This window comes from Mesoplodon densirostris, chromosome 7, assembly GCF_025265405.1.
Source record: "Mesoplodon densirostris isolate mMesDen1 chromosome 7, mMesDen1 primary haplotype, whole genome shotgun sequence".
Lineage (NCBI taxonomy): Eukaryota > Metazoa > Chordata > Mammalia > Artiodactyla > Ziphiidae > Mesoplodon > Mesoplodon densirostris.
In genome coordinates this window covers 54,394,919-54,416,672 of record NC_082667.1, presented here as the reverse complement: position 1 = coordinate 54,416,672, position 21,754 = coordinate 54,394,919, and the positions used below count along the sequence as shown (strand labels likewise).

The 21,754-nt window shown below is 47.9% G+C and overlaps 1 protein-coding gene across 1 annotated transcript in view; it reads right to left on the bottom strand.

The window, feature by feature from the left end:
- TENM4 (teneurin transmembrane protein 4) overlaps positions 1 to 21,754 on the bottom strand; it is a 392,087-nt gene that overhangs the window by 231,923 nt on the left and 138,410 nt on the right. The window contains exon 3 of the mRNA XM_060102952.1: positions 3,230 to 3,485. Coding sequence (XP_059958935.1) covers positions 3,230 to 3,485 — 256 coding nt within the window. The remainder of the gene's footprint in view (positions 1 to 3,229; positions 3,486 to 21,754) is intronic.

Below are 21,754 nucleotides of genomic sequence, written 5' to 3'. Positions count from 1 at the left end.
ACTGATGCCCTCAGAACATCAGGGCCAAACTCACTTCTTCCAAGTAGACAAGAGATAGAACCTGTGATTTCCCCTCAATTCTTCTGGTGAGTAGGAGCTTAATAAATATTTTTGAATGACTTTTTTCTTCACAGGGTTGATATGGGGAGCAGATATATACGGCAAAAATGGAAACGGCTTTTATAGCATGTATTTTAATGCCAGGCACTGTGCTGTGTGTTTCTCATATATTTCATTTACTCCCAACCCAAGAAGCATGAATTCTTAACCCAATTTACAGATGGGGACATCAAGGTTCAGAGACGTTAAGGAGGCTATCCAGCTAGTAAGCATTAAAGCCAAGGTAGGAATCCACATCCATCTGATCTAAAGCCCACATCCTTCCCATCTCACCAAGTTGATCACAATTACTTTTGATTCTACCTGCCATACTTGACACTGATCCCTCTTAAACTATACCTTATTAGTTTTGTGTTGTCAACCAGCTGGTATGAAGATCTAGAATTCTGATTGTGTTATCCACTGTTTTAGGCACCTCTCCCAGTTTTAGGCTTTTTTTTTTTTTTTTTTTTGCGGTATGCGGGCCTCTCACCGCTGAGGCCTCTCCCGCTGCGGAGCACAGGCTCCGGACGCGCAGGCTCAGCGTCCATGGCTCACGGGCCCAGCCGCTCCGCGGCATGTGGGATCTTCCTGGACCGGGGCATGAACCCGTGTCCCCTGCATCGGCAGGCGGACTCTCAACCACTGCGCCACCAGGGAAGCCCAGTTGTAGGCTATCTTTAGATGCACAGAACTCTGAGGTCACAGCGGAAACCTTCCTCAAACATTTCATCTGGGTCTTCAAGGACTTTGCTAGACCAAGAAGTGAGGAGGAAGGTGACTCTGGCAGAGAGTTGTGCAAAGAGTATGTGCAAAGGCACAGGGGCATGAAAGGCCTGGGGATTTGATGGAATACTGATAAATACACATATATGTACACTCACATATACACACATATACTGAATATTAAATTTACATAATTATGTTATATATGTGAATGGATTTAGAAAAGCAAGAAAATGTTATATAAACATGAGTATACGCCAACATGTTAACAATGATTACCATTTGGTGGTAGATATGGGTGATTTTCTTTTCTTGCTTATTTCCATTTCCACTGCTCTACAGAACGTTAGTTGAATGATAAAGTATAAGAAAAAAGAAAACAAAGTTCCATGTGGTTTGAGCAATGGATGTGGGAGGAGAGAGGGTCAGATAGGCATGTGGGCACTGGCTAACGAGGCAAGAGACTTAAGCTGGGATCACCTTCACGTCTCAAACTAAGCATCAGGAGAATGTCCCTGCTGCTGGTCCTCTATCTTCCTTTCCCTTGAAAAACTTGGAGAACCACCTACTTTTTTTTTTTTTTCCCCCAAGCCCCAGAATACCCTTTCTAGTAGCAGGGGAAGAAGAAAACAGCACATAGAAAAAGCACAGTGGCCGACAACAAGGAAAGTCAGCCGCATCTCCTTGGCTCAGCATCTCGGGAGACTGGGAGGCCGCAGAAGGGTCGCTCCATCCCAGGACGAGAACCACCTACTTTGATCCTATGTGAGAAAAATGAACACCTAAGCAGAGGGCGTAGCTGCCATGCTCCATGCAGGGAATCAGAACCATCGATTTCTTGCTGGCTTCTTTCAACCAACCATGTGCTGTCATTCAATAAGCACTTTGGAAATAATGGAGATCTAATTAAGCTACTCTGGGTAGGAAGGCATGCAATTATCTGACTCTGTCCGTGAAGAGAGCAAAGGAGGCACGCAGGAAAAAAGTCACACATGATTTTAAAGACTGTCAACAGAAACATATTAATTAAGAGACTGGGGGCAGGTTGGGCCACATCTGTGAGAAATTTGCTTTTGGAAAAATGATTCTACAGGAGTAAAATGGCACGAAAGGATGTTGATTTCCTCTCACTGGACCCACTAGCTCAGTGTGGGAATATCACCGTCATGTGCCAGGCAGAGTCAGATGGGTAGGCCTTCCACGTATAGATTAATTGCACTTCCTCAAATGTGGTATATGACTTTTGTCCTCTTCCCAGATAAGGAACAGGAGTTTGGGAAAATCTTTGTTTCCCACTACTTTGAGAACTACTTTCTCTTTGAGAAAGAGCTTCCAAATGTCCAGCCTGGGACACTTCATCCTCAGTTTAGAGAAAATAGGAAAAGGCTATGTCCCCCAAAGCCAAGAGCGCTTATCTCAGAGTGGTAGGATTATGGGTACATCTGACTTTTGTCTTTATATCTTTCTGCGTTTTCTCCAGTGGGTTTGTACGGTTTTTATAACCTTAAAAAAAATCCCTTCTGTTTGGGAAAAATCGTGGCTTAGCAAAGGGAAGGAAGAAGGCTATGAACAGAGGCTGACTGAAATCCCTGAGCTGAAAGAAGCATTCGAGGAGGCTGGCAGAAGGGAGAGGCAGAGGGGTCCAGGCCAGGAGAAGACGGTCGGTGGTGTAGGGAGACAGCACTGCACCCGGAAGCTGGGCCACCTGGGTTCAAGTCTCAGCTGTGCACAGACTGCCTAACCCTTTTTGAGTCTCAGCTTCCAAGTCTCTTAAATGGGATCACAATAGTAATACCTATTGCCTAAAGTTGTGAGGATTCTATCATATCCCACATATGAAAGCCCTTGTAACCAAAACTCAAATGTATCAATGTTAGGGATTATTAGGGCTTTGGGTATAGAGGGGCTAGGCCAGAAGGAGAGGAGGAGAGGAGGTGAGGGGAGATGGCAGTCACCGAGCACCCACCGCAGGCCAGGCAAGTCCACGCCAGGCGGAAGGTGACCAAGTCACGGTAAGGAAAGGCAGAGGTGTGGGCCCAAATCAAACCCTGGGAGCCTGCTCTCTGCCACATGCCAGCCCTGCTCACACACATCACCTCTGATCTACTGTTGCAACATCCTTCTCCAGTGAGCAGCATCCCCGTGGGGTATTAAAGTGAGGCACAAAGGGGGTCAGCACATTGACCAAGGTCATACCTTCAGTAAGCAGCAGGTTCGCCCTGAACGTCAGGGCTGCTTGATTCCCAAGCCCCAGCTGTCTCTCCGCTACATCATCCCACCGCCCTGCTCGTATCCCTATGCTGTGGCCCAGACGCCAGCCACCCGGGCCGGGCCAGGTGGTGGGCACACAGCGGGGCCCCTCCAGAGCCCGAGGGTCTCAGCCCAGCCGTCCCGCGCCCCGCACCTGGTCTCCAGCGGGATGTTGCTGTTGAGCAGCCAGTTGTCCTGGGCGTGGGCCGGCTCCTGCACGCCCCCGGACGCGGGCTCTCCGGAGAGCGAGTGATCCGTGGGGGCCGGGCTTGGGTTGCTCCTCGGAGTGAAGTTGCCCCGGTTCAGGGAGCTAACGGAGGCCGCGTGGTGCTGGTTAGGGGTGTGGGCATGCGAGAGCGGCAGCGGCGGTGTCCGGAGCCGAGGGTGGTTCTGCAGGCCGCCTGGGGGATCTAGGGCACAAACACGCGCAGTCAGCGGGGCGGGGACGGCCCCACGGGGACCGCGCGGCAGCAGCCGGGCCAGCCGCAGGCACTGGCAAATCGGACACGGTCATGCGGTCAATACACAGGTACCCGACAGGCACTTATTGAGCACCTGCTCTTCTAGGTGCTGAGATACATCCAGGAGCAAAGCAGACAAAGCTCCTGTCCCCACTGAGCTGACATTTTCGTAAGAGGGATAATAAACAAGATTAAAAAAAAAAAAAAAAAAAAAGACTAGCCTCCCATGTCATCAGCTTCCCGCTGTTTCTTTGATACTTTTAGGGTATGGCTAGAATCAGTAACTTCAACATCACCTGGGAATTGTTTTGAAATAAAAAATTTTGGGCCCTGCCCCAGAGTTACTGAACCATGAATTCTTGGGTGGGGTGCATTAATCTGATTCCACAAACTCTCCAGGTGATTCAGACGTGTGCTAAAATGTGAGCATCACCAATTACACACAATGGTACATAGCAAGTGAAAAAAACAAGATAAGTTAACACATAGTTTACCGAGATGGTGATAAATCTGAGAACACGTAAAGCCAGGAAGGGCGCTGTGGCCTGTGTATTTGGAGGCAGTGGTGAAACTTTAGGTCACACAGACAGTGATGGCCTCAGGTGACTTTTGACTAAAGGGAATGAGCCACGCTGCTGTCTGGGGGGGATTAAAAACCACCACTAACATCTCTTGAGCCCTTACTATGTGCCAGGCACTATTCCGAGCCCCCTACCTGTGTTAATTCAGCTCATCCTCATGACCCACTACAAAGCAGGTACTGTCTGTATCTCCATTTTACAGGTGAGAGAATTAAGATACATATTTTATTTATATATATTAAATATATTTATATGATATGTTTTATTTATATATAAATATTTATATTTTATTTACTCCTTTCAAGTACTTGGAGCAATAGGTATTATAACCAAATTTATAGGTGAAAAACTTAGACTCAGAGCAGGTAAGTAAAGTGGCCAGGGGCATATGGCTAAGTGGATGATATTTACGAAGAAAGTTTCTAGTGATGCCGCTAGAGGCAAGTCCTGGAAGTAAATCTTAAGTACCATCCTCCTAAGCTATGCTCATAAAAAGCCTAGCTTTGGAAGCTAAGGATATTATAAGGGTGGAGAAGGTCAGGAAACTGGATTCTGTTCTAGATTTTGCCACTCACTAACCACATGGCCATTGTCGTGGACTGTATGTTTATGTCCCTCCAAAATTCATAAGTGGAAGCCCTACCCCCAATGTCATGGTATTTGCAGATGGGGTTTCGGGGAGGTAATCTGATTTAGATGAGGACATGAGGGTTGAGTGTGCTTATAAGAAGAGACCAGAGAGCTAGCTTTCTCTCTGCGCCATGTGAGGATATGGCAAGAAGGTGGCCATCTGCAAACTAGGAGGAGGCCTCTCACCAGATGCAAAATCTGCCCATACCTTGATCTTGGACTTCCCAGCCTCCGGAACTGTGAGAAATAAATGTCTGTGGTTTAAGCGACCCAGTCTATGGTACTTTGCTTTAGCAGCCCAAGCTGACTAAGACAGAAATTGGTACCCAAAAGTGTAATGACGCTGGAACAAATATCTAAAAATGTGGAAGCATCGTTGGAACTGGGTAATGGGTAGAGTCTGCAAGAGTTTTGAGGTACGTGCTAAAAAAAGACTATGTTGCTCTGTTGAGGGACTGTTAAATGTGATTCTGGTGAGTGCTCAGGAGGAAAAAAAAAAAAAAAGAAGAAGTGTAGAGAAAGCTTCTATCTTCTCAGAGAATACATAAATATGTACAGACTAGTGATAGAAATATGGACATTAAGGGCAATTCTGATGAGATCTCAGAAATGAGGAGCATGTTATTGGAACAATGGAGGGAAGGCGATCCTTGTTCTATGGTGGCAAAGAACTTGGCTGAACTGTGTTCGTGTTCTAGTGTTTTGTGGAAGGTAGAAGTTGTAAGCGATGAAATTAGATATTTCTCCGAGGAGATTTTGAAGTCAAGTGTGGGAAGAGTGGCTTGGCTCCTCCTGGCAGCTTCGAGTAAAATGAGAGAAAAGAGAAATGAATCAAAGAAAGAACAGTTAAGCAAAAAGAAACCATAACTTAAAGATATGAAAAATTCTCAGCCTGCACATATTGCAAAAAATGAGAAAGTATGTATGGAAGAGAATACCATGGGTGAGGCTGACTGACCATTTGATAAGAAGATGTCTATGGGTGTGAACCATGGACCTAGTCAGCCACCCCAGAAGGAACACTGCCAATCTGAACCGAAGAAGATGGAGACAGAATGAAGGACAGCTGTCAAACTTAAGAGTCTACAGGACAGGACAATAAAGCTAATTGGCTCTGAATTTGCACTATTCTTCAAGAAAAGGGAAGACTAGCCTTGAAGGTGATTCAGAGATCATCAGGGACACTGCCTCGGTTTCAAAAGGTCTAAGACTTTTAATGGCTGCATAGTATTCCACTGTATATTGCACCACATCTTCTTTATCCATTCCTCTGTTGATGGACATTTAGGCTGCTTCCATGTCTTGGCTATTGTAAGTACTGCTGCAATGAACACTGGCGTGCATGTATCTTTTCTAATTATGGTTTTCTATGGATATATGCCCAGGAGTGGAATTGCTGGATCATATGGTAGTTCTATACTTAGTTTTTTAAGGAACCTCCATACTGTTCTCCATAATGGTTGTGCCAATTTACATTTGAGATTGACACATACACACTACTATATATAAAACAGATAACTAATAAGGACCTACTGTATAGCACAGGGAACTCTACTCAGTACTCTGTAATGACCTATATGGGAAAAGAATCTAAAACAGAGTGGATATATGTATAGGTATAACTGATTGACTTTGCTGTATACCTGAAACTAACACAACATTGTAAATCAACTATACTCCAATAAAAATTTTTAAAAAAAGAAAAAGAAAAAAAGGCCCAAGACTAAGACAACCATGCACATGTCACGTTACCTCTCTGAGCCTCAGTTTTATCATCTGTAAAATGGGGGAAAGAGTTTATTAAGGGAACCACAGAGCTACAGTGATATCAAATGAGGCAATCAATGGGAAGGAAACATCTCTCAAGTTCACAGTTTACAAAGCATTCCACGTCACTTGTTCCTCTCGAGAACCCTGTATTTCACAGAGAGGACTGAGAGTCAGTGAATATGGGATCCAAACCAAGACAGGTATGATATTCCAAAGGCTGTGCTCTTCCTTGGCTCAGCAGACAGCCTTCTGGAAACAGTCAAGCACAATCAAGTGTGAAGCACTATCAGTGTTACGGCTACTTTTGGTGGAAGATGCGTCACTCTCTGCTTTTTATGTAACCCAGTCTTTTATGCCAACGAGTTATAAAGCAAATCTGGTGGGAGTGGGGCTGGGTAGCAATAGAAGGGAAAAAGAAGCAGAAACCCATGTGAGCAGATCACTTCCTTCCTATAAACCATTTTCAGGATAAAGCCCACATGGGATCTACCGAGCCCTTTAGAATTTGATCCACGCCTGTCTTTCCAGCCTCATCTCTCATCAGCTCCCTCCCTGTACCCTCCACACCTGTCTCTCGGAGGCCAAGAGATCTGTTGGGCCACAGAGTAGCTAACATTGCAACTCCAATGAAGGCGGTCTCCAGGAAGGCCACAGAAAATGAATGGTACCCTCTGAAGATGTACCATGCTGTGGTCCTGGACCAGAAGATTTGCCAACAGAGATGCCCCTTGATGGGAAGGGAGAGAACCTGGGAGCCAGTAGAACAGGCAGAGGACAGACAGCCTTGGACCAGGGAGAAAGCGAGAATATGCAGGGTCATTTGTTTGGTCCACCTGTCCTCAGGCAGCACTTTAATGGAGACATGTGGAGCCTGGAAAAGAAGCCAGAAGCAGAAGCGGCCTCCTGGGTTGACTGAGGGTCCCTCCCTACCCCTGGCCTTTCAGTCCAGGGCACTACTGTCCAGTGGTTATCAGGAGGCCAGCAGAGAAGGGTGACCTAGTCCTTGCCCCTGGCCTATCACTAGGAGTCAACCTTCCCGTGGCATTTTACCTAATTGATATTAATAGTTGCTGCCAGGTATTTGAGCACATACGAAGTGTACTTTCACAGCCTGAACCTTTCTAATGCTCACAGCAGCTCCTAGAGGGCAATATGATTATCATTCCCATTTTACAGATGAGGAAGCTGAGGCTTACAAAACTAGTGAGTGGTCCTTACTAATCCACAGCCTGAATTCTGTCTACCAAACCATGGTGCCTTTGCATAAAACACAGATACCTGCTTGACCGTCTCAGTCCATGGCCAAAGGCAAGAAAAAGACCCTCAGTGGAGAGAGCAAGCATCTGAGGCCTGGGTCAGGACAGGCTGGCCTGCAAGCCTACAGACACTTGCTTTGTGACTAAGTAGGATGCCCGACTCTGGCGTGATAGAAGCACCGCCAAGAGTCCTGAAATGATGAGATTTTAAGTGTCTAAAAGGAAATTCTCCTAGGGGGATAAGGAATGTCCTGGTCCAAATCCGTTCTATTTTCTGAAGCTCAGCTCAATTGTCACCCCTTCCGAAAAGCCTTCCTTGATCTAACCTCCCCAAAGTTCTCTTTTCCTCCATTGAATGCTAACACAGCAGGTAACCTAGACCACTCACCTTTTCTGTCTCCCCCAGAGCATGCATACTTATGTCCCCACCTTGCCTCCTCTAGTAGGTATAAAAATCCCTGTTGCCTCTGTGCTGTTGACCACAGGTCCTAGAATGACGCAGATGCTCGATGTAGGTTTATTGAGCAAGTGGCTCTTGTGAGTGGTCTGGGCGATCTGTCCAGGAGGGTAAGGCCGGTGGGGAGGATATCTGTATGCCAAAAATGACAGCAGGCCACCTGGGCTCTCTAGGCCATGGGTCCATACAGCCCTTTACTTACGTGCCTGGAACCAGAGTCCCAGATGCTTCAGCTGGGCTCTCTATTTCCCTTCCATTCTGAGAACACTAGGAAAGGGGATTCTGACGTCTCCCAGGTTTCCCAGTGAAAGGCTCTGTGTTTGGGGGCTCAGCAATGGGAGTGCACTCACAACCCCAAAAAAGACTTGGCCTTCCCAGGGAGCAAATGTTTTCTCTGGTCTGAATGGAGACTCCTTTCTGCTCCTATGGCCAGGAGGGAAGACAGAGAGGAGAGGCATTCTTTTCTCCCCTTATCCTCCCCAATTTATACTCTCATCTTTAGAGGGAATTCAGAACCAATTCACTCATTCAGCATGTACTGAATCCCCTTTCTGTGCCAGGACCTGTAAGCTGGGTGTTGGGAATACAGTGGTGAATGAGACAGTGAGGGCCTAAGAGAGAGAAGAACTCTCTTGTGGTTCCTACTCACTGGCTGGGTGGCCTCCAATAATTCACGTCACCTTCCTGGTCCTTGGTCTGTGCACCTGTGAAGGGTGCACACATTCCTGCGTCACCACTTTCTGGAGGATATCCTTTGCTCAAGTGCCAAATACAGAGTGGGCCCCTACTGTGCCCTGAGGGGAAGGGCCCTTGTGCCATTCACCCCAAATCACCAGTAAATATTTATGGAATGTGGGGGGCAGGGAAGGGAGAACAAATCAGGTAGGTGGACCTCTTATCTGCACAAGCAATGGCTTCTCTTCTGCTACCTGGGAGTAAGCACTGGTACATTTGCAAAGCTGTGGTGTAATTCCAATTTATACCCTCTTTTCGCAGATACAGCCACCGAGTATCTCTCTGAATCAAGCCCAGATATGAGTCATTTTTACTGTTAAGTTGCACACCTCTGTCAGTAAAGGCCACTTGCTTATCTGAGTTTTGCAAGCCCGGTTTTCCAGGAAGGTTTTTTGCTTCCTACCAGTTCTCACATATATTTACAGTTGCTGGTTCCCTCCAACACCTCAGACGTTTTTCATTTTATATGCACAAAAATCCTGAATACCAAATGCCTCTGGGCTGCATCTCCCTGAATCGGGATCATAGTGAGGCTTCTTCAGTGTGCTGGGCAGAGCAGTAGGTGATAGAAGGAGACTAGGCTTTGATGTCAGACAGCCCTGGGTTCAAGGTTTGGCTTTGCCACTTATAAGCTGTGTGATCTTGATCAAGATACTTAACTTCTCTGGAGCTTCAGTTTTCTTATCGTTAAATGGAGATAACGCCCATCTTACAGGGCCATTATGAGAAGTAAATGAGATCATATATATATATAATATATATATATATATATATATTATATATATATATATGGTTCTTAGCACAGTGCCTGAAATACAGTAATGCAAAAAAAAAAAAAGTAACTATTAATTCCACGGTTATGGTAAAGCCATGCTGAATGGATAAGGTGTAAAGTGCTAAATTGTCACCGTGACGATTACTCTACAGCATTTACAATAGGGGTGCCAAAGCAAAAAACCTTGAGAGAGCAAGAGCAGGAACATGCCTGGCAGAAATGTGGTCCTCTTCGTTTACAGGTGAATCCCACTCTGGACAACCCCACTGGTTTTCAGGAGCCCCGGTCTTGGGAAGGTGCTTGTAGCTTGACATGCAGATCAGAAGCAATGAGAACGGCTGCAGCCTGACACGCAGAACTAAACTGGACACGTGGGGTCTCCACGTCCTCAAAGAGCAGGGCCCCTTTCTGCGTTAGGTAAGCATCTCAGAGCAAACCAGGGTGTTGCTCTGTCCAGGGTTCAGGGTGTACCCTAAGGAGAGGGCCCCTGAGGTTGTTCAATCAGTCAGCAATAGAACAGCCCTGTGTTGTGTGCAGGGACTTGAGGAGTTTTAAGATGAGGATGAGCCCCAGCCTTGACAAATAGCTGGTGTTTGGGGGACAGATGTAAAAGGAGTACCAGAGCGGAGCTCAGGAGCCTCCCAGACCTAGGTTCAACCTTGGCTCTGTCTCTGACAAGCTACATGATTTGTAGCTTGAGTCACTCAAGTGACTCAAGTTCTCTGAGCCTCTAATTCCTCACCTATAAAATAAGTATATAGTAGTAATGTAATAAAAGGAAGAGGAGGAGGAAGGGCTATCATCAAATGAATATACAGAGATCTAGAGATGAAAGAAATATGGTCTCTGAGCTGCTCACAATTTAGTAAAAATAACAGGCACACCAATAGATACTACACAAGATAGTAATTATGATGAGATAATAGTTAACGTTTATTGAGTACTCTCTATGTGACTGGTTCCGAATGCTTTATTTATTTAATCCTTATAACACCCCTATAAAGAAGGTACTATTATTACTCCCCAATTTATAGATGAGGAAACTAATGTACAGAAAGGCTAGGAACTTTGCCCAAGATTCCTAAACCACTGGGTGATGGAGCCAGAATCTGAACTCAAGCATCTGGCCCCAGAGCCCACACTCTTAACCACCCTGCTTTATGTACATGGAGGGAGTGGACACAGGGCAAGTGCCCACACTGATGCCCATCACATGGCGAGCGGTCCACAAGCGTTGGCTCCTAGAATCCTCGTTAGCCTTACACTGCAGCCCTGCTGGAGCTCAGTGGAGCATAGTGAGGGCTGCCAGCTTGACTGTCAGGGTCAGGGCAGGGTTCATGGCAAGTGACATGTGCCCTGTGTCTAAAGGCTATTCTAGGCATTGGATGATGCATGTGTGGAGGTCCAGAGTTGACAGAGAGAGAAGCAGACAGTGAACGTGAGGCCGGCTTGGGCATTGCTCTAACTAGTGTGGGATGGCTGTGAGGGGCAGTGGCAGGAGGCCAGGCGGAGACACTGGGAGCAAGTCTGGGTGGTGGTCGCCTGGAGATGCCAAACAAAAGAACTTGGCCTTTACCGGGAGGGTGGGAGGGCTCTCCGATGGGCTTTGAGGCGGGAGGGCCATGATCACACCAGTGTTTGAGGCAGATTTCTGGCAGCCATGTGGAGGATGAACCAGGCGGGGGCAGGCTTCAGGCAGGACCCAGACTGCCTGTGGGATGCTTGACTGCTAGCGAGACTCCAGTGGAGCGCGTCGTTACCCTTTTATAAGAGCACATTCATGAGAAAAAGACATAAACTTCCAGAGCTTTGGCTCAGGCTAAGAATCTGAATGTGTCAACAGCTCTGCGATCTAGGCCGGCACTGGCTCTGAGAAAGGGTGCCAGGCTGGGCGTCCACCTCCAACCCTGTGAAACGGCCACCAGGCGCTGAAAGGTCTCCTGGCTGCAGAGTTAACGACGACCCCAGCGTGCGCTGCAGTCATTAATCGGGCCCTAAAGATTGTCAGATATGAAGGATGGTGGTATTTTAATTATCATAACACAGAAAAACTCCAGCTGCCTGAGAATGCCAAGAGAAAGAGTTGGCTTCCATTAAAATGCCATGGACTACGACTAGCTCGGGATGGTGCGGTAGCGGTGTTGAGAGCTCAGCTAATGAACCCTGGCCTCCTCGACCAATTGAGAGAGGCCAGAAAGCTCTCTGTCACCACCGTCGGCAGCCGGGATCTGATGGCTTGATTTCCAGCCTCTGCTCTGCCTCCTTCAAGCTATACAATCTCGGACAATTTACTGAACCTGAGTTTTGGTTTCTCGTCACATGTCTATGAAAGCACCTCGCAAGCTGTGGGGTCCTGTGTAAGAGAGAGAACTATCAGCGGTATTCTTATGGGCTCAGAAGGAATAAAAACGGTGGCGTCCGAATGGGAGCCACGGGTCCGAGCACGAGGCCAGGGGCTGCATTTGTGCGCTGTTTTCTCTGCCCCTTCGTTCTCTCCCTGAACACATGCTTTCTGTTCACTTTCACCGCTGTGCTGTTTGTTCTGTGTCATGGCCCGTGTGCAGGGACTCTAAACAGGGAGGGCCCACACGGGCTGGGGCCGCAGGCTGGAGCTTCCTGAGGCTACTCTCCCAGTGCTCCTGATGGGGAGTGAAAAAGAGCACCCTGAGGTCAGAGCGTGGCTGTTTCTGCTCCCTCGTTCACTTAGGGCAGCACGTTGAGTGAATTCAGACTGTTAAAGGGCTTGTATGTGAGAAACAGCAATGAAGGGACAATGCCTTAAACGAATGCAAAAGCCCCACCGTATAGTGCAGTGGTTTTCCAAATAGGGCCGTCTGGAAATGCGGAAGGGGCTGTTTTTCGGTTTTTCCAATGACTGGAGAGCACACCTGGTGTCTGGCAGGCAGGAGGGGGCCGGGGAAGACAGCTGCACGCCATGCACAGGAACCGGCAATCTTAAAGGTGATCCTAAAGGGCATGTCATCCAGTCAGCGGTTAGTCTCGTCCTAATTAGTCTAGGATGGGTAAATAGCTAATAATACAAGATTTTATTCCCTGTTTGCTTCCACCCCCATCCCCAGTTTCACTCCCTCTCTGTCACAGGAGGTGACTGCTAAGGGCTGCCATCACCTGTGCTCCCTTGCCCCCTGGCTTCCAGATAGGTTTGGCTAATTGTTAGCCCAGCAGGACACTGGAAGGAGGAAGGGGGAAGAGGTTGAGGTCCCCCCCCGGCCCCATCCTCTGAGGCCTCGCTTCAGGGCAGTGTCTCAGGCAGTAGCCTCATCCCACAAGGCTATAATGGGTTACAGTTAGAGTGGTCTGGGGAAGCTTCTAGGAAGAGCAAGACCTTGAACTGGATACTGAGGTAGAGAAAGGGTGAAGGTCTATAAAGGGGAGGGAGCAGGCATTCTTGGCAGGGAGGTGGCACCAGCAAAGGCCCACAGGCCGAGACATGCGGGCCCCCAAGGCAGCAGGATGGTGTGGAGACCTGGGCACTCAGAGTGGAGAGCTGTGAGGGGAGCAGAGGGAGAGGCTAGAGCCCACCTGCAAGGACCTTGAGCCAGAGGGGCAGCTTTAAGGGTATTCAGAAGGCGCACCCCAACTTCCAGCCTTTTAAAGCCAAATGTTAGAGTAGTCACAAGAGTTAACCAGAACGCCCATGCTTCATTAAAATGCACTCAGGATTCCTCATCCAGCAACGAATGCTCTCCTACAGTGGGGTGTGTGTGAGGGACACCCTGCTGCCTTCACTAGACAGTTGAGGAAAGAGCAGTGTCAGGCATCTCTGTTGGGGAGAGGTATAATCAGCACTGCTATTTCCAGAGTCATAGTAATTTAGAAACTAAGCCAAGGGCATCAAAAGCTATCTGTTCTAAGCGTGCGAATGAACAACTTGGCAGGGCCACCATCTGAACCTGGAAGAACTCTCTCCCAGTATACATTTGCCCAAACCTCATTCTTGTGCTTGCCCCTATCAGCTGCTAATTGCTGTGTGACCTTAGGCAAGGCACTTAACCTATCTGAGCTCCAGTTTCCCCAACTGACAAACAGGAGGAGGAGGTGGTGGGAGTCCCCTCTAATTCTAAAATCAAGGCTGAATCATTCTTGGCAGATGGACCTGGGATATCTGTTAATGAACATCTGCTTGCTAAAGATGTGCACAGCAAGTTGGCGGATTGGATTGTGCTGTGTGACTGGGCACCAAAGAAGGCAGAAAGATGGACTGGAAGGAAGAGAAACGTGGTCTTTCTTTCCTCCCTCCCTCTCTTCCTGCTTCCCTGCTTTCCTTCCTTTCACAAAGGTCACTCTCTATAAGCCCTGGGCTTGATACTGGAGACCCAGAGACAGATTAGTCGAAGTCCCTGCCTGTAAAATCTGAACAGACCGATCAGAAAAGGTCGGCTACAACCACAGGGGATCTTTCCTGGGTACATGGCTTTCCCCCAGCTTAAAGTTGTGTCCACCTTAGGGCAGAACTTGTCCTGGGAAAGCTTTCTGCTTGTCCATTAAGTTCTCTTTCCTTCCACTGTTACCTTCTTGCCCTTTTCAAAAATGGTCTGACCCATAAACTGTTAGGTTAAGTCCCAAATCAATAAGAAGCCTTACCTATCAATAGGAGTGTGAGTGTGTGTGTGTGTGTGTGTGTGTGTGTGTGTGTGTGTGTGTGTGTGTGTTTGTGAGAGTGTAGGAGGTGGAATTCAGTTCAACAGGAGGCTGCAGGGTGCTGGAGCAGATTAGGAAGCTCATGGAAATGCAGTGGGCTGCATTCATAGAGGTAAAGCACGAAGAAGGAGGGAGGTGATGGTCAGGCTGTGCTGATCAGCTGGAGTGGGGCCAGAGAAGGGGCACCCGGATTGGGGGTCATGCCAGTGCTGTAGGCACCGATCCTCCCCTGCAGCCTCTGGAGCTAGTCAGTGCTTTCCCTGGCTTCCTTGGATGGTGAGGGGTTTAGAAACTGTGTTCCTATGGGGATAAACAGAGGACCAATGCTGTTAGCCTGGGGAGGAGACAGGTTAGGGAAAGGGATTAAAGAAAGAGTGTGTGGCTAGGAGGAGTCCAGCTGAAATACACCACATGCCTATGATTAGCTTTCCCAGTCTCGTCACTTAGGCCACACAATTCATAGCTCGGAAATTAAACGCCCAATTATGTGGTGCAGTAGAGAGTCCTAGACTGAAGAACTGTTCCCCGCTGTGTCATTAACTCACACTGTGGCTTTGGAAAACTCCCTGCCCCTCCCTGGGCCTCAATCTGTCTGAAAAAGGAGGTTCCTTCATTTGATAGATGATCTCCTGAGGTTCCTTCCAGCCTTTGACAGTCTGATTCCTCGTGGCTTCCCTTGTTCCTCTCGGGGAATTTTCTGGAAAGAAGGAGATGGGCAAAGCACTACTGCTGCCTTCAAACAGCCAAAGGATGGAGGAAGCGGCACACCTACTCCATGGGCTCTAGGAGGAAGAATCGGGGCCAAGCCCAGGAGGTTACCTGGAGGAACTTGCAGCGCAGCTCCAGGAAACCCTTCTTCCTGCCAATGAAGTGGTTTGAAATAACGAGCCTCCACCTCCTCCCTGAACTTCAAGCCTCTGCCGCTCAAATGAAATCCGTCCGGAGCATTCTCCAGTCGGCTCCCTCTCCTGTGCTCCTGATCTCAGCGCTACCACCTGCTGCCACACCACCCACTCCATCCATCCAAGCAGGCGGCTGGGGATCACCATTGCCTTCTCCCTCTTTTTCAGGTTCAACAACTTAGCCATAATTGCCATACTCTGGCTTTGCCCTCCACATCTCTGGGATTCTCACCACTCCCACTCTCACGACCTCAGCTCATCAGTGGACACCCACACCAGGGCCATAGATGACACTGGGGTCTCAGCCCACCGGCTCACCCCTGCTCCAGGTCACTCCCCTGCCATAAAGCCTTCTATGGCTCCCCACTGCCCACAGGACAAGACCATCACCATCTGAGCCCACCCACCACTCCAGGGCTGCACCCATGGCTCCCTACTCCCCTCTTTAAGAAGGTGCCAAGGTTAACAGGCTAATTATAAACCACTCATGAAACGGCTCACTGCCTGTCTCACATTCACGGCTTTGCACATGCTGTTTCCTTCTGCACGGAAGGTGTTTTTTCCTTCTTTACTGGTTAACTCAGACTAGAAGTTACCTTCTCTAGGGAGCCTTTTATGACCACCCCCTCAACCCCCGCCCCCGCCAGTTTGGGTTCAAAGCCCCTTTTCTGGGCACTTCTAACCCCCATGGCTCACTTGGAGTTATGATCACTTGTTTGCATAACTGTCTCTTCTACCAGACGGTACGCTCCAAGCGTGGGGTCTTATCTTCATACATCACGGGCTGTGAGGCTAGAAGCATGACTCCTCTCTCTGGGGTACCTGGCGGGCTCTTTCACCCGGGTGCTGCCACTGGTTCCCAAGGGGCATGGGGTAGTTTGGGCCCTCTGGGCACCCTGATCTTTCTCTTTAAACTTGACCTCATGTTCTCCAAACTGCACAGGTTACACAGCTGATCGCTGAGGCTGGCATAAACTCTGTATTTTTTTAATCAATGGTTGAAGAGGCCATGAAAAGGAAATCAAGACCATGAATCTCAAGGCTCCCACAGGTAAGAATCTACTTTGTTGGAATCGACATCAGCACTGAAGGTCAAGGTAGTTTATTGGGTGGTTTTCCTTACTGTACTCCCCAAGCCCACCCCTCTCCCATTGCATGGGCCCTGCAGGAGGCTAAATACCAGCACATGGAGAGGTGAATTTTCACCCATCATGTTCACATCCCTCCCTCCATTTTAGATCCATCAGTAGTTCTGAAGAAACTGCCTTCTCCTGGAAGAGACACTGACATGACTAGATGAAGCGACAGGCTGCTAGAACCCACGGAGCATTACTGCGTGTGGTTAAGTGCCGCGGCTGAGGCTCAAGCTGCCTTGGGTTCAAACCCACTTCCCCCACTTACACACTGGGCTGCGCTACAAATCTTTCTTGGGACCCCAGTTTCATGCCACTGTGGCCAGGAGGGTGAGTGCTGAGTCGGAGGGAACTGAGTTTGAAACCAGGTTCCCCCACTTACTAACTTTATGGCTGGCTCTGGGTGAGTTTTTAACCTCTGAAAGCCTTGACTTCTCCATCTGTAAAATGGGGATAATAGCACCATCTGCTTCTTGATCTTGTTTCAGAGGTTTAGTGGGACAGTGCATGTTGGGTCCTTAGCACAGGACTGTCAAACAGAAGGACTCAGCTGAGGTTAACTACGAATTTCCTCTCACAGCTCCTTAGAATCCCATCGAGTTACATTCCCCTTGGGCTGTGGAATCTGCAAGGGCAGAGATCTGACCTTTTTCACCCAGGGCTTGGTCTTCACTGTACCTTTAGCTGTTTTCCCTCTAGAGGCTATTAAGGTATCAGTAAGTGTTTGCTGAATGAAATGAAAGAAGCCCTTGTCCATGCAGGGTCTTTGGGTCTGGGCACCAGGAGCCTATCAGTGGGGAGTAGAATGAATATTTATTGACACACGACTATAAGCTGGGCCCTCAGAAAGGTTTCCTCATTTCATTTTCAGAACAACACTAAAGGTGGGTCTTAATTTCCCCATTTTACAGACAAGGAAACTGAGCCTCATCAGCCTGCTCTGCCTTTGCCTATGACTTTTGCAAATGGGATATGTCAGCCTCAGCATTCGGGGCAAACTTATGAGATATGACACATCTTGATTTACAGAAACCTGCCCAAGGTCATATCACTAGGAAATGATACAAAGCCAAGATCCCAGCACAGATCTCTCTGCTCACTCTACTCTTGCAGGGAATCAAGCCTCCTAGAGGCAAAGGAAGAAGAAAAAATAAATTCAGAAGTACTTAAGCTCTATGTATTGAGCAAGTTATTAAATGCAAAACCTCTCGTATATTTTTGCTTTGATTGAGAAACAGTCATGTCAATAGTTCCATGGATGAGGTGTTTGGGGACCACAAAAGCTTTACTGTTTGATGACATACCCGAATAACAACCCTGAGAGGCAGGTGTTACTATCCTTTTACACACGGGGAAACTGAGGCCCTGCAAGGCTAAGAGGCTTGCCCAGGTGCAGAGCTCATAAGCAGTGGCCTCCCAGCTTCTCGAAACTGCATGGAAACACACACCTTCCACCTCGGCAGAAGGGCACCCAACCAACCCCAGCAAGTCACAAGGCAGCATGAGACCCCCCGCCCGAGTGATCCTGACCTTTTTCCTCAGGCTGTAAAAGGTCCCACTTCTGGGAAAAGGCAGAGGGCATCCAACTAATTATACTATCAGAGAGACGCTTTCTATCATTTATGACATGACCACGTGTGGCTTTTCCTTTTGATACAAGCTCAGGAGATCTTAGGCAGGTATTCCATCCATCAGTGTCCATGAACCAAGTCATACTAGGAACAGATAAAAGGAATTTGTCCTCCTGAAGTCCTCAGCAAAGTGTCCAGCTCAATCCCCAGGCCACACAAATGTAATCATAGCACTAATAATGGCCTCAAAGGCTTACTGAGCTGCCAGCTACTCTGCTAAGCATCTCTAATGCACTTCTTTTCCCATTTCCTCTCCCCAAGAGTCCTTTGAGGCCGGTGTACGAGGAACACAGCACAGAGTGGTAGGAGTGTGGGCTCTAGAGCCAGGCAGCCTGGGCTTGAATCCTGGCTCCAACACTTCCTAGCTGTGTGGCCCTCTTTCCTGACTTCAAATATGGAGATAGTACTCGTGGGGTGGTTGGGAGGATTCACGTAAAGCTCAAAGAGCATTCATGGCACACAGTAAGGACTCACCAAATGCTAGCTATCGTTATGTCTATTTTTCAGATGAGGAAACTGAGGCTCAGAGAGAGAATTTGCTCATGCTCCATAGCTGCTCAGTGCCAAGACTGGAATCCAGATCTAACTTCAACTCCCATGCTCTTAATGGCTATGGCTTACTTTCTGCCCTTCACCCTACAGTTCACCAGCATGGCAGGTGCTCCAAGATGGTATGATGATGATCGTTATTCATAGTTGAGAATGCCTTGTTCAGTGCTATGCTCCTGGTCACTGCCCTCCCAAGGTGACCGACCTCCAGCTCGCACCCCTTCTCTTCCATGGCGTCACGTGCAGCTTACAGAGCAAATCCCTGCAGCCAGGGTACAGACGGCACTAACTTCATGTCAATGCAAAAAGTGTACAGTCTGTGGGCGCCACCTGGGCTCATTCCCCAAGTTCATTCTTTTCTCTTGGCCGTGGAATATTTTATTTTTCCAATTTCAGAATCTACTTATGTTAAAAAAGAAAGAGAGAGATCCAATCAGCCCAGCTCAGGTTTGTGAAACAAATAATGCAGCTGGCATAGAACCTTAATCAAACAGTTATATTCATAACCACAGGTATCACTGCTCTACCTAATTTCTACAGCCCAGGGCCTCCTACAGAAAATGTCTCTTAACGATATAGGATGAAAGGCAGAGGCTCGCTGACAGTGCTGAAGGGGTGTAGAACTCCAGGCCTGGCATATTAATGAATCTGAAGCAAATATGGATTTGGAGGCACATCCCCCACACCTGAATGTCATACTACATTTTCTTTCTTTCCTTTTTTTTTTTTTTTAAATAAGGAAATGGAAGAAGTAAACTTTTGCCTGGCTGCTTCCTTTGTTTTCTGGAAGAAATAAAGTAGAAAGGCCAAGCTTATTGTCCTGAAGAGGACAAGTGCTTCAGAGTCTGGTTGACATGCGCTTGAATGCTGGCCCTGACATTCATTAGCTGCGTGACCTAGACAAGTTACTTAACCTCTCTGAGAGCATCAACAAAATGCAGGTAATTATTCCTACTCATTGAAAATTAAATGAGAGAACAGTGAGTTTCCTACTAGACTGTGAGCTTTGTACTCCCAATGCTTAGCACAAGTACTACTTTATTGTAGGTCTAATAGAAATGTTTACTGGTTGTGCCTACAATCCTATTGTCCATTGTTTACTGAGTGATTACCATGTGCCAGGGATGATGCTAAATTCTTTACAGGCATGATCTTATTTTATCCTAAAAACAACCCTGTAGGGCTTCCCTGGTGGCGCAGTGGTTGAGAGTCCACCTGCCGATGCAGGGACATGGGTTCGTGCCCCGGTCTGGGAAGATCCCACATGCGGCGGAGCGGCTGGGCCCGTGAGCCATGGCCACTGAGCCTGTGCGTCCGGAGCCTGTGCTCCACAACGGGAGAGGCCACAACAGTGAGAGGCCCGAGTACCGCAAAAACAAAACAAAACAAAAAAATGCTGTAAAGCATGCATTATTATCCCCCTTCCAGCTTTGAGACAACTGAGGCTCTGAGAAGTCAGGAGACTTGTCCCGAATAACACGACTAGTAAGAGGGGAGCAATCAGGAAACCCACCATCACAGAGGCAGAGCCAAACTCACACGCAGGCCCGCTGACTCTGCTTCTCTGTCCTGCCCCCTCCTTTCACAGCACCCATCAAACATCACACACAGCACATTCTTAAGGAGAGTTGTTTCCCCTTTCTTCCTCCTTTTGTCCTCTCATGTTTTAGATTTCCTTGGGGCAACTCAGAAATCAGGGTAATATTTCAGGATACTTAGAGGGGCTTAGTCATCATTTTCAGCCAACATCTGTTGAACATTTGCAGCAGGCTTGCTCTCGGTTAGTTCCTGGGCAGACATTTCTATCCTTGCTGGGGCTTCCCAGATTCCTGGACTATCCAGAAGAAAGAAAAGTGAGGGATCTAACTCTCCTGAATGACTTGGGGGAAGAGAAGGTGCCCACCCAGGTACTTGGTGAGTCTGATTCAGCCTACTTATGCCCCTTGCCCATTATCCTAAGTGGCAGGGGTAGGCCTGGGCCCTAGTTGCAGCCCTGCCCTGATCTCGCTGGAATCTGGTGCAGTCACCCCACCTCTCTGGGTCTCAGTTTTTCCCTGTGTGGATGGAGAGTATTAGACCCAATTCATTTGCTCAGCAAATATTTCTGTCAGTTGTTTCCAAACTCTTCACTCCTAGAATCCTACTAATAATCCCCTTACAATTACCCTATGTTTTATTTTTTTTGTTTTGTTTTGTTTTTTGTGGTACGTGGGCCTCTCACTGTTGGGGCCTCTCCCATTGTGGAGCACAGGCTCCGGACACGCAGACTCAGCGGCCACGGCCCACGGGCCCAGCCGCCCCGTGGCATGTGGGATCCTCCCGGACCGGGGCACGAACCCGTGTCCCCTGCATCGGCAGGTGGACTCTCAACCACTGCGCCACCAGGGAAGCCCTACCCTATGTTTTAAAATACTTTGTTTCCAACACAAGCTATATTAATTAACTAATCATTAATTGTTCTCCCATTTTTAAATCAAACACATGTAAAACTGATGATCAGAATTTCTGATAGGACCAAGAGGATTCAGTGAATGGATCCCTAGCACCCCGCTCACTGCTGACATGCAGTAGGCCCTGAGTTCACTAAAAGAATGAGTGAATGAATGAACGGATGGATGGATGGATGGATGCACACCTGGTGCTAAGCAGAAGGGCACTAAATGGTGGGAAAGTACAGCGTCAGAAAGACCTGGATCTCGATACCAGCTCTACCATTCACAAGCTGTTTGATCTTGGATAGGTCACTTACCTCCCTAAGGCTCAACCTTCCCATCTATGAAAGGAAGACACTTAGCTATGTCTTGCAGGACCACTGTAAAGTTGATTGATAATAATAGTGACAATGATAAGAAAAATAATAGGAGCTAAAACATATACAGTGTAGAGTATGTGCCAGGCACCAGTCTAAACGATTTACACATATTAACTCAATCTTCCTAATAAGCCTAAGAAGTAGTTACTATTATCAACTCCTGTTTTACAGATGGGGAAACTACATACAAGAAAGATGTTACGTAACTTGCCCAAGGACAGACTTGCATGATGGAGACAGCAGCCAAACCCAGGAGGCCTGGCTCCAGAGCCTGTGCTCTTAACCCTCCACTCTACTGCCTAGGTAGGTCATCAAAGTGCCGAGC